This window comes from Apodemus sylvaticus, chromosome 9 (genome assembly GCF_947179515.1).
Source record: "Apodemus sylvaticus chromosome 9, mApoSyl1.1, whole genome shotgun sequence".
In the NCBI taxonomy this organism is placed as follows: domain Eukaryota; kingdom Metazoa; phylum Chordata; class Mammalia; order Rodentia; family Muridae; genus Apodemus; species Apodemus sylvaticus.
In genome coordinates this window covers 107,056,641-107,077,935 of record NC_067480.1, presented here as the reverse complement: position 1 = coordinate 107,077,935, position 21,295 = coordinate 107,056,641, and the positions used below count along the sequence as shown (strand labels likewise).

At 45.8% G+C, this 21,295-nt stretch overlaps 1 protein-coding gene across 2 annotated transcripts in view; it reads left to right on the top strand.

Annotated features, from left to right (window-relative positions):
• Positions 1-21,178, top strand: part of Mgat4a (alpha-1,3-mannosyl-glycoprotein 4-beta-N-acetylglucosaminyltransferase A) — a 99,816-nt gene extending 78,638 nt beyond the window's left edge. Inside the window, exons 9-16 of one of the 2 annotated variants that reach the window (XM_052193021.1) lie at positions 5,691-5,805; positions 8,285-8,415; positions 9,424-9,531; positions 9,629-9,822; positions 11,820-11,883; positions 12,991-13,057; positions 15,615-15,727; positions 15,846-21,178. In XM_052193021.1, coding sequence (XP_052048981.1) covers positions 5,691-5,805; positions 8,285-8,415; positions 9,424-9,531; positions 9,629-9,822; positions 11,820-11,883; positions 12,991-13,057; positions 15,615-15,727; positions 15,846-15,872 — 819 coding nt within the window. In that variant the 3' untranslated portion in view covers positions 15,873-21,178. Of the gene's footprint in view, positions 1-5,690; positions 5,806-8,284; positions 8,416-9,423; positions 9,532-9,628; positions 9,823-11,804; positions 11,884-12,990; positions 13,058-15,614; positions 15,728-15,845 lie in introns of both variants that reach the window. The other variant, XM_052193020.1, reaches the window with a different exon arrangement.
• The last annotated feature ends 117 nt before the right edge of the window (positions 21,179-21,295 follow it).

Genomic DNA, 21,295 nt, shown 5'->3' with positions numbered 1-21,295 from the left:
GTCTATCTAACACTGATCACTTACCTTTGGTTCAAACCATGTAAACTACCTTTTTTATATCTGTTCCCTGTCTCTACCTTGTTATTGATGCAATTCGCCTCTTTATAAACTTTTAAACATGTCTCACATACTCTAGGCTGATCTTGAATTCACTGTATTGCTGAGGCTGACCTTGAACTCCCGTCCTTGCAAGCACCATGGTGATCCCAAGCAGGGATCACATGCTAGGAGAGCCCTGTGTCAGCTAAGCCTCACCCCTAGATCCCCTGACTCTTTTCATATTGCATATCCATGGATATAAATATGTAATTGCTTTGTGTGCTTTGGGTTATAGTGTGACCCAAATGTGATCCAGGCAACTGAGCTTCTATCATGAGTGACCATGTAGAATTTACACAATTGTTTCAGAGGCCTACATTTCTGTTGGATAGGCTGGTGGTGACTCTTGGACCTGGTGTCCCTACGCAGAAACCAAAGTGACTTACGCACAAATATTACTTTACTACAGGATTCTATATCTACCCGAAAGTTTCCTTTACCAGATAATTTTATATCCATGTATGGTCTTTCGTTGGTTTTATACCCTTTCACTCTAAGATGAAGGACTCCCCTCAGCAAGTCGGGCATGAGGAATAATGTTGAATTTACAAAAAAGTCAAAATTTCTCTTCTATTTTCAATTGGCAGTTCTGCTGGGCAGGTATGGATAATTGTTTTGCTTTTATAATTGAAAATCCGCCACTAGCCTGCAATGTCTCTGCTGAGAAATCTGCTGATAGTCGGGTAGGAGCTTCTGTGTGTGTGTGTGTGTGTGTGTGTGTGTGTGTGAGATCATGTGTATGTGTGATCATGCATGAGCATGTGTACGCATGCATGTATGAACGTGTTTGTGTGTATATGTATGTACACATGTGTGTGAGTGTGTATGTATGTGTGTGTGTTTATGTGCACACACATATGTTCATGTGTGAACATGTGTGCATGTGACCTTTTTCTACTTGCAGTAGCCTTCCTTTCTCAGTGGATGCTGGCAGATTGACTGTGTTGTTGTTCCTTGGTGCAATTATCTCTGTTTGTCAGAGAGAATTTCTCTGAGATTGCTGGACTTAGACATTCATTTGCCATTATACACTTGGGAAGTTTACAACCAATATTTTTTCCGGTAGCTCCTTTGCCCTTCTTGGAGTAAATGTGTACACTGTTCTCTCCATGGTGTCTGCAGGTTCCTTGGGCTGTCTTCACCATCCTTCACCCTTTTTTCCCCCTGCACCATTAGTTTTGAAAACTCTCTTTGCTGACTCTTTCTGGTTTTGTGTTCTTCAGTTCCGGTTTCTGTCTGGCTCGCTTCCATAATTTCTGTGTCTTTGTTGATGCTCTCATTTAACCCTTGTGCATTTTATTTAGTTGCCCACTCTGTGAGTTACTATGGGGCCTCACCACAGGGTCATTGTTGTTGTTACTGGTGGAATTTTGGCATTTGGGAAGACAGCTGTGCCCTAGCCCCAGCCCTGGCTCCATCCTTGTGGTATGGACTGGTGGTAGACTGGAAGACCTGCTCCTGATAATGTCAGCAGGAGCTTCTGGAGCCCTTAGCTTTGTTTTTAGTTGGTTATTTTATTTATTTACATTTCAAATGTTATCCCCCTTCCCATCCCCCCTCTCCCCTGCTTCTATGAGGGTGCTCCCCTACCCACCCACCCAATTCTGCCTCACCAACTAGCATTCCCCTACACTGGGGCATCGAGCCTCTATAGGTCTGATGGCCTCCCCTCCCATTGATGCCAGCAGATAAGGCCATCCTCTGCTCCATATCCAGCTGGAGCCATGGGTCCCTCCATGTGTACTCCTTGGTTGGTGGTTTAGTCCTGGGAGCTCTGGGGAGTCTGGTTGGTTGTTATTGTTGTTCTTCCTATGGGGTTGCAAACCCTTCAGCTCCTTGAGTCCTCCCCCTAACTCCTCCATTGGGGTCCCTGTGCTCAGTCTGATGGTTGGCTGCGAGCATCTATGTCTATATTGGTCTTCACTTTTTAAAAAAAATGTACTCTTCTTTGTACGAGTGTGTTCGTGTATGTGTGTGCACTGCATGTGTGCTGGTACTATCTGAGGCCAGAAGAGGGCATCAGGCCCTGTGTAGCTGGAGTTATAGGTGAGTGTTAGCCGCCATGTGGTGCCAAGAACTGAACTTTCTTTTCCTGGATGAGCGGCAAGTGGGTTACACCACTGACCCATCTATATAGCCCCAGAGCCATGTTTAAAAATAGCATTCTTTACTCTTTGAGTTTCATGAAATGTATTTCGAACATACCACCCCCTGCCTTTGCTCATAACCACCCTCTCCGTCTTTGCCTCCCCACTCCCCAACTGAGTCGTTTTCTTTTTTTTTTTTTTTTAAAGATTTATTTTATTGTTTATGTTATGTATGTGAGTACAGCATTGCTCTCTTCAGACACACCGGAAGAGAGCATCGGATCTCGTTACAGATGGTTGTGAGCCCCCATGTGGTTGCTGGGAATTGAACTCAGGACCCCTGGAAGAGCAGTTGGTGCTCTTAACCGCTGAGCCATCTCTCCAGCGAGTCTTCTTTTTAAACTAATTTTTGTTGACCACCTGGTCTTAGGAGTGGGGCCTGTAGTGGACTTACCGGGGGTCATGTCATTAAAGAAAGTGATGTTCTCTCTCAGCAACTAGAGAATGCCCATAGCTCCTTAGCTAGTGGTAACAGGTCGGGAGGAGTCATGCCTGTTCTTCTCTTTATCCGGGTCTTTTGTGTGGGAGGAGCTTGTACGTGGTTCACAGTCACTGCTTCTGGGTCCTCTCTTCTCTGGACTTGTGGATAGAACCCAAGTGAGATTTGCTGGTTTCCACTCTGGTGTGTGTGTCCCGATTCTTTGGTGTGTGTGTGTGTGTGTGTGTGGAATCCTGTGGCTCTCTGTTTCTCACATGAGTGCTCCTCGATGCTTACCTGTGGCACTGCAGTCACTGGCACCAAGTCCTGGCCTTCGCTCCTGTCCTCTACTGGGTGCCGGCCTTCTTCCTGTCCATGCTTTGACTCAGGACAGAAACAACACTATCAGGAAGCAGGCCAGAAAGTCAATGGCTCCAGAGACTTGGAGCTAATGTCTCTGGTGTGTGTGTCGGCTGGGGGTGGGGGGTAATCAGGAGCCGGGGAACCGTGCCCAGGGGAGGGCTCTCGCTCTTGTTAGGCTCTGGTTTTAAAGCCATGTCTCTGGGGATAAAGGAGGGTGTGGAGTTTGCTATTTCCCCATCTTGCTGATGTCTGAAATCTCTAACACACACACACACACACACACACACAGTTTCCTTATCACAGCATACTTATCAAAAGCTTTAAAGGCTACTAAATGGAAACCAGTGTGGTTTTTAGTCATTTCTTGGAGTAACACGATTCTGCACCATTGTCCTTGGTTGGTCAGTTAGACTGTGTCTAAATTTTCAGCTCTCCAAAGATTAATGATGTTTTTCTAAAAATGGTCCACTTCCCCAAAGCTTGTCCCTCAGGAAGCAGAGTTGCCGTATGCTCCGGTCTCCTAGTTGGACAACATGAGAATCCTCTCAATGAGGTCATCGCCATCTAGCTACAGAGTATTAGGGCAGAAACCACACCAGCTTCAAAAGCCTTCATATTGAGGGCTTGAAATGTTTGCAAAGGAAAGGGATCATCTAGGGAAATCCAAGGAAAACAGGGCTGGAGACAGGGCATCAGAGGAATTCATCCCACGCCGCAGAGATGTTTCCTAGGGGTTGTGGCTCCATGGTCACAGACATGGGGGTTTTATATCCACAGCTTCTAAAGGATGCTTGTGGGCAGGCAGGGAGAGTACTGTCCGGTCCTCACACCACCCTGTATTCATTTCTTAGCACTGGAAAACTACAAGATACTATTTAAAAAAAAAAAAAAAAAAAGAGCAGAGCCAGGTCAGTGCATCATCAAGGGTTTATGCTTAAAGAAAATACCAATCCACCTGGGGTGATGCCTGTGGCTGGCGGTGGTTTTCAGCGGTCTTGCCAAAGCATTTCTTAAAGGGCTGCATTACCCAGCATCAAGCCACGCTCTCACATTAGGTGACCCAGGGCTCTGACCCTCTCACAGGTATTTTCCTCATTCGGTATGATGCTCAGCCTTCAGATTTCCACTCAAGCATCACGTTTTTGTGTCTCAGTTTCCTGTCTCGATGATCCAAAGTGTTTTACGTATCCCAATAATGATGCAGGCAAGGGTAGCTTAGTGACCTGGGACTCTACTTGGTTTGAGCATACGCCCCTAACTAGTAATCCCCAGACAGAGTGAGGACCTTCTCTGCACATACTCATTACACACAAGCTTTTTTCCTAACACTGCACCCCAAATCTGTGAGCAACCTAGGACCTCAACCTGCTATCTGCACACCCCACAGGAACTATGAAGTATCATCTCCCCCTTCAACAGTATCCTAACATAAAGGTCGGTCTGAGCTGAACTTTTATGGGGCGCGTGTACAGTAAGGTGAAACTGTACCCTTAAGTAAACTTTTACAGAGAATCCCCTATTCACATCTGAGACCTGTGCATAATTAGGCATGCTAATGATGAAAATCAGACTCACCATGGGACAGGACGTGCACAGTAGAGAAATGACTAAAGACCTAATCTGTCAATCAAAACAGAGAACTGCGCTTGCTACCCTCCTTCGGCAACCAAACTCCTCCTCCTCATGTACCCTTCAGGGCAGCCAGGCAATAATTGGAGCCCTTGAATGTCTTCATGCGTGTGGCCCACTGCTGTGCTTGATGGTTAATTTCTGATCAGTGGTATCACTTAGCTTTGAGTAAAATTCCTTTGATACTTTGTTACAAAGAAAAAGGGGGTGGGGTGGGGTAGGGTTGGGGCTCTATTGCAAGTGACTTGGAGCATGCGGATTGCCTGCAGGAACAGCCACTGACAGGTGCTGCTGGTCCCACCCTGCCCTCCTCACTGTACCCCACCCACATGGTAGCTCTTAGGCTTCTGTAACCTAGGGGTCCAGTGCCCCTTCTCACGTCCACGGGCTCCTGCATGCGTGACACGCTTAAACTCACACAGACATACAGACATGTAAACATTTAAAAATATATAAAAGGGATTTCTAGGGGTGTGGCTCAGCGGTAGAGCTCTTACCTGGCTTGAGTTGGGTCCTGGGTGTCTGTGTCTGTCTGTGTGTGTGAAATAGAGCGAGCGAGAGAGAGAGAGAGAGAGAGAGAGAGAGAGAGAGAGAGAGACAGAGAGACAGAGAGACAGAGATGGGGAGAGACAGAGATAGGAATACACAGAGACAGGGGAGAGACAGAGACAGACAGGAGTACACAGAGACAGGGAGAGAGAGACAGGGAGACCGAAGCAGAAGTTTGCAGAGGCATTTGCCTCAATACAGAAGGTGCCAAATGGACGCATGCCCAGCTTTCACGTTCCTCTCACCTAGTCAGGTGGAGGGTGGGTGAGGGAAGGCGCTGCTTTTCTTTGGCCTCACCCCAGGGAGTTGATCCACAGACTGTATCTTTTATTCTGACAGCATCCGCTTTTATATTTTAATTGGTTTTGGCCATAGTTTTCATGATTTCCATGAGCACATGTGTGAATTCTTCTGTAATAATGGTCATTTATTCCTTTCCTCTCCTTTTTGACTTTTAAATATGATTGTTCAATTTTCTTTTCTAGCTTGAAGATGATATTATTGTCAAACAAAACTATTTTAATACCATAAAAAATTTTGCACTTCAACTTTCTTCGGAAGAATGGATGATTCTAGAGTTTTCCCAGCTTGGCTTCATTGGTAAGAAGAACATTTGATGGTTTGTCTATTTTATAAAACAGCTAAGTCCTGGAATCTTAAACCAATTGCTTTTTTTTTTTTTTTTTTTGGACCAAAAAAATTACCTTTTCCCAGGAAAATTGACTAGTGTTGAGAAATCTAAACTTAGGTAAATATCCTTATGCAGATGATGATCCAAACTCATGTAGACTCTGACTTCTGAGGTGTAGCATTTTGTAACAGATTTTCAATTGTTTGATGTTACCAGTGAAGACTCAGGAACCAGAGGCTGTGGTGAAAGGCTGCTTGCTAGCTCAGAGAGGCAGAGAAAGCTCCCAGCTGGCCTTCCTATTTGGCCAACATCCCACCAGGACTCCCCCCATTTCAAAACAACCTTCAAATTCCACGCTGGTCCCTCCTACCCGGTGCCTTGACGCCCCGCCCCCTTACTCCCTATGGCTTTTTCCTATAGTCACTTCCTGTCAGCTGCTTGCTCACTCCACCTCTTGATCTGTAGTGGACGTCATTTAATCTTGTTTACAGTATTCAAGCAGAAAGCTCTTGGACTGAAAGTGTGTGCTAAGTGTGGTATGACTGAGCCACACCACAACTAAAAACGGTTTTCCCAGTCAGTAATGCAATCTCAGGATTCACAGTGTTTTCAAACGTCTTGCAACAGTGGATTCTCTAGAGAGCCTCACCAGGACTGCCATGGAGCTGGGGCGTCTGATTCTTCTCTCGCACCTCCAGTTCCCTTATGCTGACAGCACTGAGTTCCGCCCGGAAGCACAGCGGGATGGCAGCTCTTGCCCAGAGATGACTTCATTTCATTGTTTCTTTCATGAGCTATTTGGGGTGCTTATCTTAAATCCTTTGAGGGGACAGTGAATGAAAAAAAAAATTCAATGAAAAAAACATTCAATGAAAAAAAAACATGTTTGAAGTTGAATGACTGAAGGAAATTTACGGGGTTTAAAAATAATTTCTCAAGCCAGGGGTGAGGTGCATGTGTGAAATGCCAGCATGCCTGCATTGAGAGGCGGAGGCAGGAGGATCACAAACCCAAGAGACCACCAGGCTGGTGTGTCATGAGATCCTGATTTTTGAATGCAAGGACTGGGGTGCAGCCTAGTGGTGGGTATCTTGTCTAGCCTGGTTAAGACCTCAGGTTCAGCCTAACCCCCCAGACACTATAGGCTCAGACCTCGGGTTCAACCTAACCCCAGACACTATAGGCTCAGACCTCGGGTTCAACCCAACCCCCAGACACTATAGGCTTAGACCTCGAGTTCAACCTAACCCCCCAGACACTATAGGCTCAGACCTCGGGTTCAACCCAACCCCCAGACACTATAGGCTCAGACTTCGGGTTCAACCTAACCCCCAGACACTATAGGCTCAGACCTCGGGTCCAACCCAACCCCCAGACACTATAGGCTCAGACTTCGGGTTCAACCTAACCCCCAGACACTATAGGCTGAAACCTCGGGTTCAACCTAACCCCCAGACACTATAGGCTCAGACCTCGGGTTCAACCCAACCCCCAGACACTATAGGCTTAGACCTCGAGTTCAACCTAACCCCCCAGACACTATAGGCTCAGACCTCGGGTTCAACCCAACCCCCAGACACTATAGGCTCAGACTTCGGGTTCAACCTAACCCCCAGACACTATAGGCTCAGACCTTGGGTCCAACCCAACCCCCAGACACTATAGGCTCAGACTTCGGGTTCAACCTAACCCCCAGACACTATAGGCTGAAACCTCGGGTTCAACCTAACCCCCAGACACTATAGGCTCAGACCTCGGGTTCAACCTAACCCTCAGACACTATAGTCTCAGACCTCGGGTTCAACCGTGTTTATCTTTTAACTCAAAATTTGTTTTAAGATTCAGAAAAAAATAAATGTTTCAGTGGCAACAAAATTAGTAAGCCTTTCCTTCCCTCCTCCTTCTCCTGTATTTGTTCCTCCCTCTCTTTTTGTGTTTATCAATTTAGATCTCCCTCTTTCCCTCCTTTTCCCTGATGATTTCCTTTCCTCCCCTTTCCTCCCCTCCCCCTTTCCTCCCCTTCCTTCCCTCTCCCCCTTTCCTCCTCTCCCTCCTCCTTTCCCCTCCCTGTTCCTCCTCCCCTCCTTTTCTTTGATTGATTTTAGTGTCTCACAATGCTAGGCAAGTGAGACCATTTAGCTGTATTCTCAGCCCTACGTGCTATTTCAAAAATGTAAATCTCTCAAATTTCTTTATTTATAGGAATAGTATTACTAAGATAAAGGGGAAAATCTGACTTGATTTCTGAACCCTTTAAAAGACTCAGTGTGTTAGCCTGTGTAGTAGCTCACAGAGGGAGCTGACTACTTGCATTTATACCCTGGCTACAGTCCAGAGACCGTCTAGCTAAAGCGACTGTGTTCCGATGGTGGGAGTGAGACCTCCATATAGTTAGCTCATGGAGGTCCCGTCTGTACCGACAGCTTTTGACTGGGAATGTCTTTTCAGGAAAAATGTTCCAGGCCCCAGACCTCGAGCTGGTTGTGGAGTTCATCCTCATGTTCTATAAGGAGAAGCCCATCGACTGGCTCTTGGACCACATTCTCTGGGTGAAGGTCTGCAACCCCGAAAAAGATGCCGTGAGTTAATCCTTCATGGGGTCCAGGGCACTCTTTTCCTTTTGAGACAGGGTCTCACTGTGTGGCTGGCCCAGGACTGAAGACCCTCCTGCCTCAGCAGCTACCTGGGTGGTACCCGGCCTGGAAGGTTCCTGTCTGTGTGTTGTTTATGAAAGTAGCTTTGAGTGAAGCAGATCTCACTGAGGAGTTAAATGCCTTAAATAAAGCCGCTGCGGGGAGACCGTCGCCTCTGCTCTGTTCTGCCTGGGCTTGGCTTCATTTAAAGTTCTACTGTTAGAAAGGATGTTTCTCTTCCTCTTCCCTCCCTCCCTTCCCCCTCCCTTCCCCCTCCCTCCCTCCTTCCCTCTCTCCCTCCGTGTCTCTCTCTCTGTCTCTGTCTCTCTGTCTGACTGTCTGTCTCTCTCTCTGGCACAGTTATAGAGTTCTTTAAACAGCAAGTGTAAAGGCCCTTGGTTTATTCTCCAGTCATGACAGTGTGTATGCATACATATATGATGCATTTCTAAAGGCTTTTTGTCTTGTCTTGTTTTCTGTTGTTGGTTTTCGAGACAGGGTCTCTCTGTGCAGCCCTAGCTGTCCTACAACTTGCTTTGTACATCAGGCCGGCCTCGAACTCACAGAGACCCGTCTGCCCTGCCTCCAGAGTGCTGGGATTAAAGGCAGGCACCAAACCTATCATGCATTTAAAAAAATAGTAGAGGACCCCGTAAAGCAGAGCCTGTTCCTAAGTGGTGACCCCCGCTGCATGGCTGAGAAGCACTGGCGGTCGTGAAGCCTGTTGTCCTGTTACCGTGGTCTGTACATGGTCGGCAGACTCGTGGGGGATGCACTGCTTTCTTCCTGTTTGTGGTCTTCGTCTAACTCCTCTGGGATAGACCCCCAGTGTACCTGATAGTGAGGACTGACGAGCAGTGCCGTCAGTATGCCATCTGGCAGCACTCTCGGGGTCTACCTTGCTCCTAATCATTAAATAGTAAAAATCAGATTTTTTTTTTTTTTTATGTCTAGAAACACTGCGACAGACAGAAGGCAAACCTGCGCATCCGCTTCCGGCCCTCCCTGTTCCAGCACGTGGGTCTGCACTCGTCTCTGTCGGGGAAAATTCAGAAGCTCACGGTTGGTGATCTAATGGAGATTTTCCTAGCTGTACGGGTTGCTGTGTAGTGGGCAGATGAGCTACATGTTCCATCATGGCCCGCGTGTGTCCTCCTAGGATAAAGATTACATGAAGCCATTGCTTCTCAAGATCCATGTGAACCCACCTGCAGAGGTCTCCACCTCCCTGAAGGTGTACCAAGGGCACACTCTGGAGAAGACCTACATGGGGGAAGACTTCTTCTGGGCCATCACCCCCACGGCTGGAGACTACATCCTGTTTAAATTTGACAAACCGGTCAATGTGGAGAGGTCAGTGATCATGGGGTACATTTTTCCTCAAATCCAGATCTGCTTGTCCCGGGGTTCCTGACACCATGGGCTCTGAGTGCAGTAGACTGAGGAGATGGCAGGCGGCAAATTGTAGGGTTAGAAGTGAATTTCACAGCGCTGAGTCCCAGAAATGCTTATCTTTTAGGCATGCCGTCTATTCTGACGTTTGAATACATTTGATAAAGTGCTACGTTTTATGTGTGGAGGCCAGAGAGCAGGTGGGAATGGGTTCCTTCCCTCTACCTTGTGGGTGTTGAGGCTTGGTACCAAGTGTCTGTCTGCTGAGCCATCTTGCTGGCCTTCTGTTTGGTAGATTCTGTTATTTCTGGACCTGAACTTAATCTGTAATTTTTGTCACTCTCATAGATGAAATCTTGTAATTTTCACGTCTCTTTCTTTGACTCTCTCCGCACACAGGGAGAGAAGGTTATTAGACCAGCAATTGGTTAAATTGGTTGCTGTCCCTGGTCAGCATTTCCTTTGGTGCAGGTCACATTTATCACCCCATGGGCATTTGCAACCCTTTTTGCGACTCACATCCATTTTATAAAACCTGGGACTATTTTCTTCCATTTTTTTGAATTTGATATCCACGGTCCCCTGAGCTCTTCTCCGTTTCCAGGATGCTGGCAGCAGACCTGCTGTGCTGGAGTTCATACTTAGGCGTGTATTAGGAATGCCCGCTGACTGTGTGCTGCGCTTGGCATCCCGCTACCTCACAGGCACAGACCCCATCAGCAGGCTGGGATTTTGGTGTCACATGCGATTTTTACTTTGTGCCTGTGCATGGGGGCCAGAGGTGAGCGTCAGGTGTCTTCTTGCTCAAGCTTCACCGTTTTTTTTTGTTTTGTTTCTTTTCTTTTGTTCCCTGAGACAGGGTTTCTCTGTGTAGCCCTGGATGTCCTGGAACTCACTCTGTAGACCAGGCTGGCCTTGAACTCAGAAATATACCTGCCTCTGCCTCCCAAGAGCTGGGATCAAAGGCGTGCGCCACCACTGCCCGGCAACCATTTTTTTCCTTAAAGGCAGGATCTCTCGCTTTTTCCTAGAACTCACTGGTGTGACTAGGCTGGCTTTTTCACATGGGTTCTAGGAATTGAACTCAGGTCCCTGTGCTTAGATAACAGAATTTTTTTTTTTTTTTTTTTTTTTTTTTTTTTTTTTTTTTTACCAACTGAGCCATCTTGAAAGTCCCAATTTTAAATTTTGCCAGATGCACTTTCTTGGTCAGTTGATGTGATTCTGTGCTTTTTCTTTAGCTGATTAGTATGGTAGCTAACATTGATGTTTGACTACCAAGACTGGTCAGCTTTAGACCCCACTCTGCATTAACAGTGTATAATTACTTTTTGTTTTGTTTCTTGAGGCAGGGTCTTACTGCATAACTGTATAGTCCTGGCTAGCCCTGGAATTTACAGTTTAGACCAGGCTGGCCTCCAGCTCACAGAGCTCTTTCTCCTCTGGGGGTTGGGATTAAAAGCACGCGCCACTATGCCCAGCTACCATGAGACATGCTTTGTATGTTCTAGCTGGGGGCTGAAGCCAGGGCTTTGCCCATGCTAGCCTCGTGCCTTACCACTGCTCCAAACTCATAACCCTGAAGGCCGGCTTTGAGCATGGCATGGCCTGTGTCTGCCCTCAGGAAGACTCTCCGGCTCAAGGCACTGTGCTGTGCTGAAGAGGAAGCTGTGGGAAACAGCCTGTGGTCAGTTCCGTGTCTGCTGAGTATTAGGCAGCAAGCGTGATGGCTTCTGATGGGGCTAACACAGAGCCTGGGGCTGCATCCTTCAGTCTTATAGTTCCCCCAGCAGTTTAGAGTCAGCTGGGTGGTTGCAGGTTCTGGTTGGTCGGACTGTGCCTTCAGGAACCTTCCAAGAGCTCACTCGGGGTGAGGCTGGGCTCTGGGGTCTTCTACACTCAGGTCTGACTCGTGGTGTTCATTCTTTGGTGTGTATTTCCAGTTATTTGTTCCACAGCGGCAATCAAGAACACCCAGGAGACATCCTGCTGAACACGACCGTGGACGTTCTGCCTCTGAAGGTATGGCTGCCGCTGCTTCTGGGGGCGTCTAGTTTCATTTCTGTTACAGGGATAAAATGCCCTGATACAAAGCAACTTAAGAGAAAGGGACTTATGTTACCATACAATCCAGGTTTGAGTCATCATTGTGAGGAAACCAAGGCAGGGACCTTAAGTATCAAGTTACATCATATCCTCGCTTATGAGCAGAGAGAAAGGAACCAATTGAGCTTAGACTCAGATCCGGCTCTTCCCCCGTCATCGCTCAGGAACCATGTGAGGTGTAGGGAATGGTTCTGTCCCCGTGGGCAGGCTCTTCCTAACCAAGATAACTTCCTAGAGAATGCTTACAGGCCAACCCCAAACAGTCCCTCACTGAGACTTTCTCCCCAGGTGATCTCTAGTTGTGCCAGTTAAAGCCAGTTGTCACAGTGGATACTTAGAGGTTGTTCTTTTTCTTTTCTTTTTTTAAAAGATTTATTAATTATATGTAAGTACACTGTAGTTGTCTTCAGACACCCCAGAAGAGGGCATCAGATCTTGTTATGGATGGTTGTGAGCCACCAGGTGGTTGCTGGGATTTGAAGTCAGGACCTTCAGAAGAGCAGTCAGTGCTCTTAACTCCTGAGTCATCTCTCAACCCTTAGAGGTTGTTCTTATTAGATGTACCAAAAACTCTCATATGGGACAGGACTTTAATGATGGGTGGCAATATTACGTTTCTAAAATGCTGAATATCTGCTATTAGCATACCCATTTGTTTTATCCGTAGTTTTCATTCTGCTTTCTACTGGAAAATAATATGATTGTTTGTCTTAAGAAAAGGGTTCATATTTTAGCACAGTGTTTGCTATGTCTTTTGAGTCCCATGATGCCAAGTGCGCGTTGAGTGCCTGATGAGGAGTGCGCAGTTAATTCACCACTCTGTAAGGAACACTTAGCTCTTCTCAACAGTCTTTTCCTTTCTGTCAGCATGGCTGAAGTAACTTCTACCAACAGATTTCCAGAGTTCTTCACTGTGATGTCACCTTTCTTCAAAGCTATGCCACAAATGCAACTCTCACAAAGTTAGATTTGATTTAAATAGGATTAATTACTTATACAATTGCTGCCTTTGTTTTATTTTAGAGCGACAGTTTGGAAATCAGCAAAGAAACCAAAGAAAAACGATTAGAAGATGGCTATTTCAGAATAGGTAATGTCGACTTAATAGTTAGTGCAGCCCCTACTGCCCGGACAGAGCCTGACAGTCACCTCAAATCCCTGTCAAACGTGAAGCCTGACATTACAGTCCACAGCATGCCCCAGCCGCCACCTTCCCTTGACCAGACTGGGTTTCCGACCTTGACAGGGTTGCATCTTGGGGGGCATTCCCTGTCTGGTCGGCTTTCTCTGTCACTTGTGCCATGGCTGTATCAGTGGCGTGGAGTTTTTCCTAGCTGCCTCTTTCTGTCCACGTCTTTCTGGATGGTCGTCACTGCTCTCGTGTCCTTATGTAGCGTCAACATGCGCAGTTTAGTATACTCTGCGCTTGCGCAGTTTAGGGTTACGGCTCATGTGCTTAAAAGGTTAATGTGATGGGCAGGAATGCTCAGCTCGCCTCTTAAATTTTAGCTGAATGCCCCGAAGGTGCTGCCCTGTATGCAGCCAGCAGCCGCTCTGGCATTTGCTGCTCCTGTTTTCTCCTCCGATCATTTAACACTTACCTATTGGGCTGAACTCTGTGGGAGAAAAAGGAAGGATTGGTACTGGTGCTTGGTGATACCTGGGCTGGGTGAGGGGATGTCTCAAGGATAGAGTTGAGAAAACGCCAATCACTAGCAGGTCAGCAGTGACAGATGTTTGCAGTCAGTTTGCAGGGAAAAAACTAACTCTGGACCTCTTTAAGTGGGATGTTTTTCAAGAATAAGGAGTTGTGTTCCAGAGCACATGCGTTAACATATATTGAGTTTCATCTACAGAAATGAGGCAGAAATCCTTTTTATCTAGCAGTCTTGCTGGTCCTTGTAGCCTGCAAACAATGACCTTCACTGAAAAGTTGACTAACCACTAGCTCAGAGAATTTTGCCCCAGAAAGATTTCATTTTATCTTCCTTCCTTCCTTCTCATTCTTTTCTTTTTTGATTTAATGTTTTTGGTCATTTTTCTTACATCATTTCTGCTTTATTTTAAGGAGGATATTACCTTTAGAGCAAGAAAAGATGGATCAGGACATGGCTGTCTGTGGCAGGTCACGCTTCTTGCTGTAGCCAGACCTTTGCTGCTTGTCTTCTTTCTTTAGTGTGTTCCTTGTAGAAAATGATGAGTCTCTTGATTTTAATTACATATTTTTTGTGCACACACATGCACCAGAGTGAGTATGTGTGGAAATTTGTGAGAATGTGTGGATTCAGAGGAAATTTTGCAAAAGTGAGTTCCAGCAGCTGAACTAATCAGGCTCAGGACGTTCATCCTGAGTCACCTCCCTGGCCCAGACAGCAGGTTTGGCTTTGATATATTTAGATGTGTCTCTAATCTACCTCAGTTATACTGACCCTCCATTACTGCCTCTCAGCCTTCCCACTGCTCCAATTAGAGCCCTTTTGATATTTTTGTCTTATTTTAAATCTAGATCCTGTATATGAAGAACAACTTAAATTTTGTCTTTGGACATTTATGTTGTATGCATAGATTCTTTTGGCTCTGCACCCAGGAGGCCTGTAGAGTAGTTCTTCTCTTATTTAGAGATATCTGCTCATGCACGTGCACCTAGTATATGGTGCTCCCTTCTCCACGGCATCCTGCCCAGGATTGATCATTTTCTTGATGAGGGGCAAGATGGACTCTCAGTGTTGTGCAACATTTTTCTTGTAAAGATTTGTTTCATGTTGTATGTATCTGCGTGTTTGCTTTCATGTATGTATGTTTACCATGTGTGTACTTGGTGCCTGTGGAAGTCAGAAGAAGGCATCAAATCCCCTGGGCCTGGAATTATGGCGAGTTGCGATCTACCGCGTGAGTGCTGGGAATTGAACCTAGGTACTCTGCAAGAGCAAACAGTGCTCTTAACCACTGAGCCATCTCTCGAGCCTGTTGGAGTAGTTCTGATTTGGGTTTTCCTGGTGCCTAAGGAATATTGAGTTGAATATTCTTCTGTGTATTGATTGGCCAATTGTACTTACTCTGTTTAACTTACCTGCCATTAATTGGATTGTATGATTTTTTTCTTTGTTGTTGTTTTTGTTGTTGTTTTCTGTATCTCTTCTGAATAGCAATAACCTATGAGATGAATTAGTGGAGTGGTGTATGGGGAATTGTATGGAGCAGGCAACAGATCTAAATTTCTCTCAATAGAGCCTTGGAAAGGTACACATGGACAGAGCCCCTGCCCCAGGCTAACCCTGACGTGTGGCTGGAGAGGCTCTTTATGACTGAGCCTGCAGGCAGGCAGGCTGCGTGCTGTTAGAAAATGCATTTTGATCGTGTTTGAGTAGAGTGCCAATTTGCGGGCATCCTGCAGGTTTTATACTGTTTATGAAAAACAAACATGTCTTTACCGTGCATTGAGTCTACGGTGGGCAGAAGTGTGCACCTGCTATAGACAGGCTGTGTCTAAGATCTTTAAAAGTGCAGCAGATCTTTGAAAGTCAAGTAAAAAAATATTAAAGGAAGCGCACGGATTTCCTGTCCACCAAAACCACTTTGGCTTTGGTGGCACTTTACACATGACCCTCCAACAATTCTTAAACAAAAAAATATTTTCTGTCTTGAAGGAAAATTTGAGTATGGTGTTGCCGAGGGAATTGTGGATCCTGGTCTAAACCCTATTTCAGCCTTTCGACTTTCGGTTATTCAGAACTCTGCCGTCTGGGCCATTCTTAATGAGGTGAGAGTGTGTTCCGCCAGCACAGCTGCGGGTTGCTTCGTTCTGATTTTGCAAATGAAGACTTCTTGGAATTGTGAATTAACTGCTTTATCAAATCTTATATTCTTTTGTCTTTCAGATTCATATTAAAAAACTCACCAGTTGATCTGCTTAGAAACCAACACGTCCTTCCTTATGACTCTTGATTAAAGACAGTTAGCACGTCCTCTTCTGTTTGGACTTGAACACTACCTCTCGTGAAGCCTACTGTAGATAAGATGATTGTCACCTCCCCTCGGACAGGGACTCTTCCCACGGATAACTGCATTCATTTGAAGCTAGGCTGTCCTCCAGTTAGAACTTGACACAAACGTCTTACAATCCTGACAGCCTGTTAACATGACTGAGACTATTTTGGTATTATACTAATACACAAGAGTTGTACATATTGTTACATTCCTTAAAATTTGAAAAAACTGATGTTAAATACATTTTGTGAAGGGGGTACTTTTGAAGTTCACTTATTTTACTATTATAGACCCTCTTTTATAGACGATCAGGGATATTATATATATATATATATATAAATATAAATATATAAATACACATGAAGATGTTATGAAGTTAATTTATTAGAAGCACTTAAGAAGTACATATTTTTGTGCAGTAAAGTTTTGAATCAACGCCTTTTTTTGAAGAAGCGGTTCCCCGGCTTTTTTAAGTTCTTTCTATATTTTTATTTGGAGATGCAGACATTATAGATCAACGCCATTTTCTCCAGTGCACTGCCATTCCAGATTGGTTCTAGATGGGTTTCTTAACTTGAAGTACTTTTATAATCACAGCAATTCTGAACAAAATATTTTCAGAGTCATTCGTCATTCCTAAAAATCAAGATTTTAAAAGACCAATGTCCTCTCGAGGGTTATATTACTGTACTGTGTATGGTGTGTAGCCACAGCAAACCAATGTGATCGTCAGTGTCCAGGTGGGAGGCCCCTGCCGTGTCTCCACAGACTCCTTCATAGTTCCCCCTATTGGGTGATGAGACTCCTTCCTCATTTGTTCTGTCTTTAATCAGTAGTTAGACACACTGTCTTTTTTCTTCCTGGATGGTCCTTTTATAAACCTGTGGTAGGTTTTGGAGTTCAGATCATGTTTTCTGGGTAATGCTGTTGGGTGAGTCATATTGGGTATAATTTTACAATCAAAACTGTAATGTGGGGCTCTGGTGAAAGGCAACCACCGTGTTTCTGTCTCCATTAGCATGACTTGTTCTGCTGTGTCGCGAACATGGAGGTGAATGCTGTGTCCAGAGTGCATGTGCACCCCACCTGGCAGTCCCAAGTGGCACTAGTTGGCAGAAGTGCTTTACTCTTAGGGAGGCCAAGCAACAGTTGCCAGTCTTCTCTGGCTCTCCAGGAGCTGCGCATGCCTGGCAGGTGTGGTGGAGGCCCTGGGCTGAGGGAGGTCCCAGCCGGTGGCCTCCATCCTGGAGCTTCCTTAGTTGCCCACTGTGTGGAACACACAGCAGCAGCCATTTTGTATGTTCTTACTGGGAAAATGTAGATAAACACTACTGTGCATGTGAAAGCCCCGCTGAAGCTTTTCTTGGTGTTCTGTAAGTTTCCCCTCTCAGTTCCTTCAGCTTTTTAATTTCTTCTCTGATTTCCTATGCCCACAAACATATCCCTAGAAAATGTAAGCCCTATCTTCCCACACTCATGTGTGCAGCAGCAGGGTGACAGACTGAAACCATGCAGATGTGTGCAGAGACCCTTGGTGGCTTTGAGTTCAGGGAGGCCAAGCTTTGAAACTCCAGTGGGTTATTTGAATGTCTCTTGCGTGGGTCTTTGCGCATATGCATTCACTGCTTTCTGCTCCTCTGTCTTCTCTAGGGACTCTTTAGCCAAGTCCTTTTCTTCATTCAAGGAATCCTTCCCTTTTCCCTGTAAGCTCGGTCCCGGTACCTGGACCGTGCCTGCACCTCGGCAGGCTCCTTTGGCATCTGGATGAGTCGAGTGTCTAGCCCGGTCGCTCGCATCTCTCTCCTAGCGATGTTGGCCTGCTGTCTTGCCGTGCACAAGCACACACACTCCAAGCTCTGGAGGCCAGTTCTGTCTTCCACGTCAGGTGCGCCTCTGACCCTCAGTGTTAGTTGCCCCCTCCTTTGTTCATCACTAGATTATCAGAAACAGATGTGCTTGCCCCAAGCAAGAACACTTTGTGGGAGCCCTGGACGCTGGTGAGGGTGAAGACTGAAGGTGAAGCCAGAGTGCTTAGAACTGCAAGGTGACCATCTGCGTTATTCCTGGGAGGCCACCAACCAACTTTGACCCATAGTGAATGGGGAAAGTGCCAAATGCAGTACTAATTATATTTGTGAAATAGGTCATGGTTGGCATCAGTGTGAATTTCAGATAGCCCATACTCTAGAGCAGTGATGGCCTCTGCAGAAGCCACAAAATGCATCTGTTGAAATGAAAAGTGGAGTTCTGTGTCCACATTGGCAGCCTCAGGAGTGCTCAGTGGCCGCCACATGGCCAGCAGCTACCATATTAGATCCTAGAAATATGGGACATTGACATCACCATGGTGGGAGGTTCTGCCGGTCATGTAAACATGAGCATTCTAGAAAGGAGGAGTAATGTATCCTGCTGCTGTGAATAAAAATACACCTATGGATTCACTGTAGTGCGGGTGAAGGTGTGTATTTTTGTGGGACAGCCGAGATTGCCCGGCTACATGTTAGTGTCCTCATTCTTCCCGGCATGCATTGTTTCAGTATCCTCAAGAGGAACATTTGAAAAGCATGAGAAGTGAATGCAGATGGAAGATTTAGCTTGTAGGTTAGACTTGTGTGTGTCTGTCAGAGTGTGTTTGAACAAAGGTTCTTGAAATCATTGGTTACATGTAAAAGATTAAGTGTGCTTATTTCTAAAGCTGTCAGGAAACTTGGGAGACTAGACTTATTTTTAAGTCTTTCATAATTAGTTCTCAACAGGGCTGTCCCTCAAGGAAAAGTTGATGTATGTGGAAGGAGTTGTTGGCAAAGGTTGTTCCAGTTAATAAGTGTGTATCTGTCACATGCAGGATTCTAAGAATGACCCTTCCCATGACCTTGTATAATATCCTCCCCTTATTAGTATACTGAGAACTTTGACCATGTCATGTCTTGTTACTTAGCAAAAGGGAGATTATCTGTGGGGGACTGGTCCAATCTTGAGAGGCCTGTCATGCTGGTAGGAGAGACACACACTGAGCTCTGAAGAGGCCCCCCCCTAAATGACTGCAGGTGGCCTCATAAGGAGCCAGGGCTTTGTTCCCCAACAGGTAGGAGCTGCAGACTTTTTGCCATAGGACAATTTAACCCAGACACTTACCAGGCCTGGACATGTAAACCCCCGGATGCTCAACCAGCCTGGTAAACCCCTTCACTGCAGCTTTGTAGGTGGGCCCTACCTAGACTTCTGACGTTCATCAGTGGTATTAGCAGGCAGTGCTGTATGTGGCTAGATTTGTGGCCTTTCTAAGAAGCAACAGAATCTGTCAGTCCTGACATCTTCATATGTGATTGCCTGCGGTAGACTGGTTTTTAAGACAAGGTCTCACCTTGTACTCCCTGCCGGTTCTCCTGGTCCTGCTTCTCAAGTGCTGATGTGTGTCACCATGCCCAGCTGACTCATGTTTTTTGACATAAGAATAAACTCATTCCTAGCAGGCCCTATTCTCAGGTCTCTGCTAGGATGTTTGGTGCCAGGACCCATGTCTCCACTACAAGTCAGACTTGTGTTATTTTTTGTTCTGTAAAACTGCCAGGAGGAGTCTGTAGGTGTGGGCTGTCGGCATCTTTTCTCCTAGATGCTCCTAAATTATACTGACTTAACGGCCTGCTGGAAGCATGGGAAGGGATGATGAAGGGATTTTAGATCAGATTGGCGGGAAGACAACTTCCCACCTTCATGTCTACTTGCTGGTGTGTCCAAGCTTCTGACAGTGCAGCGAGGCCATGCTCAAGGACCACATGGGCAAGTTACAGAAGCAAGGAAACTGTTAAAAGGCTTTGAGTAAGTTTACAATCTTGTATTGTGCCATTCATTGCCGTCCTGGGCCACAGGCTGAACATACCTGCAAGAGCTTCAGCTATGGCAGGTGTAATTTTTAAAAAAATCACTTAGCCGAGTAGCTCACGGTTCAAACCCTGGATGTTCCAACTGAGGTTTTGTATTTACATGTTTCTTAAACTATCTGCACTTCCAAGCCATTAACTGCTAAGGAAGTTTCTTACCTTGGTTCACTCATCTGGGCTTATCATCATTATTATTATTAATAATAACCATGCTGCCATAGCCTTGAAGAAAATAAACAGAATTGAAGAAAAGGAGCCCAGAGGTTAAACACTGTCATCATCATCACGTGGTAAGGGATCAAGTCCCAGTTCAAGACTTCTAGAAAAGGGTGTTCCAGAGCTATGAAGCAACATTTACAGCTTGTAAAACTTAAACCTTGATAGTTATGAAGACTTAAATGATTAATATTGACATATATGCTATGCTAATTAATATGCTAAATTTAATGCATGTGAACATACAAAGATGACCAGTCTTTTACAAAGAGAAAAAGAATAAAAAACACCCCAAGGAGTTTGTTCCCATGCCCCTGCACTCTGTCACCAGCTAGATGGACCTTTGTTTCTGAAATGCCCCCTTTTCCAGTTTCTGCACTACCTGAAAATGTACGTGTGAGGGCAGCAGGCACAGGGGACCTGTGTGTGCGGGGACCTGAGCAGGGAAGGGAAGCAGCCACGCAGGAGCCACTGCCACTGCGTGTGCAATGTGAACCCCGGTCCCCAGTGGAGCTCCTGCTGCTCTGAACACTGTTGAGGGGCCAGCTTGTGATACTGAGGAGGCTGCTTCCTGCTGCTGAGCTAGCAGTTGGTCCCAGAATAACAAGAGTGGGGTGGGTCCTCTAGCTTGTCAGCGTTCCACGCTTTATTGGCAATGCTCCGAGCTGCAGAAGGCCACCTGAAGAGCATTCTCGAGCCTCACAAATGGCTGCCGGGACAGTACCGAGTCCACTAAGCCTCACGCTGTCCCCCAGTGGACAAGAACGGCTCAGTTGGAGCCCTTCCTCCACAAAGCCCAGCTTTGCGTTGGGGACGGTCTTGGAGAAGCCCAGGGAGTCGCTTTGCTAGGTTGTCCCAGGATCTCTTTTCCTCTGCACACACTCTGCTCACCATGTCTTCGTGGGTTGAACAGTTAATAACTGCAGTAATATTTGAGATACCTGTTGAATTTTTAAAGGCAGATTATTTATTTTCAAGTTTGCTGCTATAATTGAAACCTAATAATGTCCTGTTGACTGTGCCTTTCATAACTGTCTCTGTGCTACAACTGTCCATGTGTATTTGAAATGGAGTTTGAAAAGCTATGTTGAATCAAAATTCCTTCTAATAAAAATGGCTTAAACCAATGAGTGGAGAGAATTTTTGTAGCACTATTACCATACCTGTTATTTATTTAATCTGTTTTTCAGATAGTTACGGGTTCCTCTCAAATCTTTTTCAAAGGCAAGAATGCCACCCTGCTA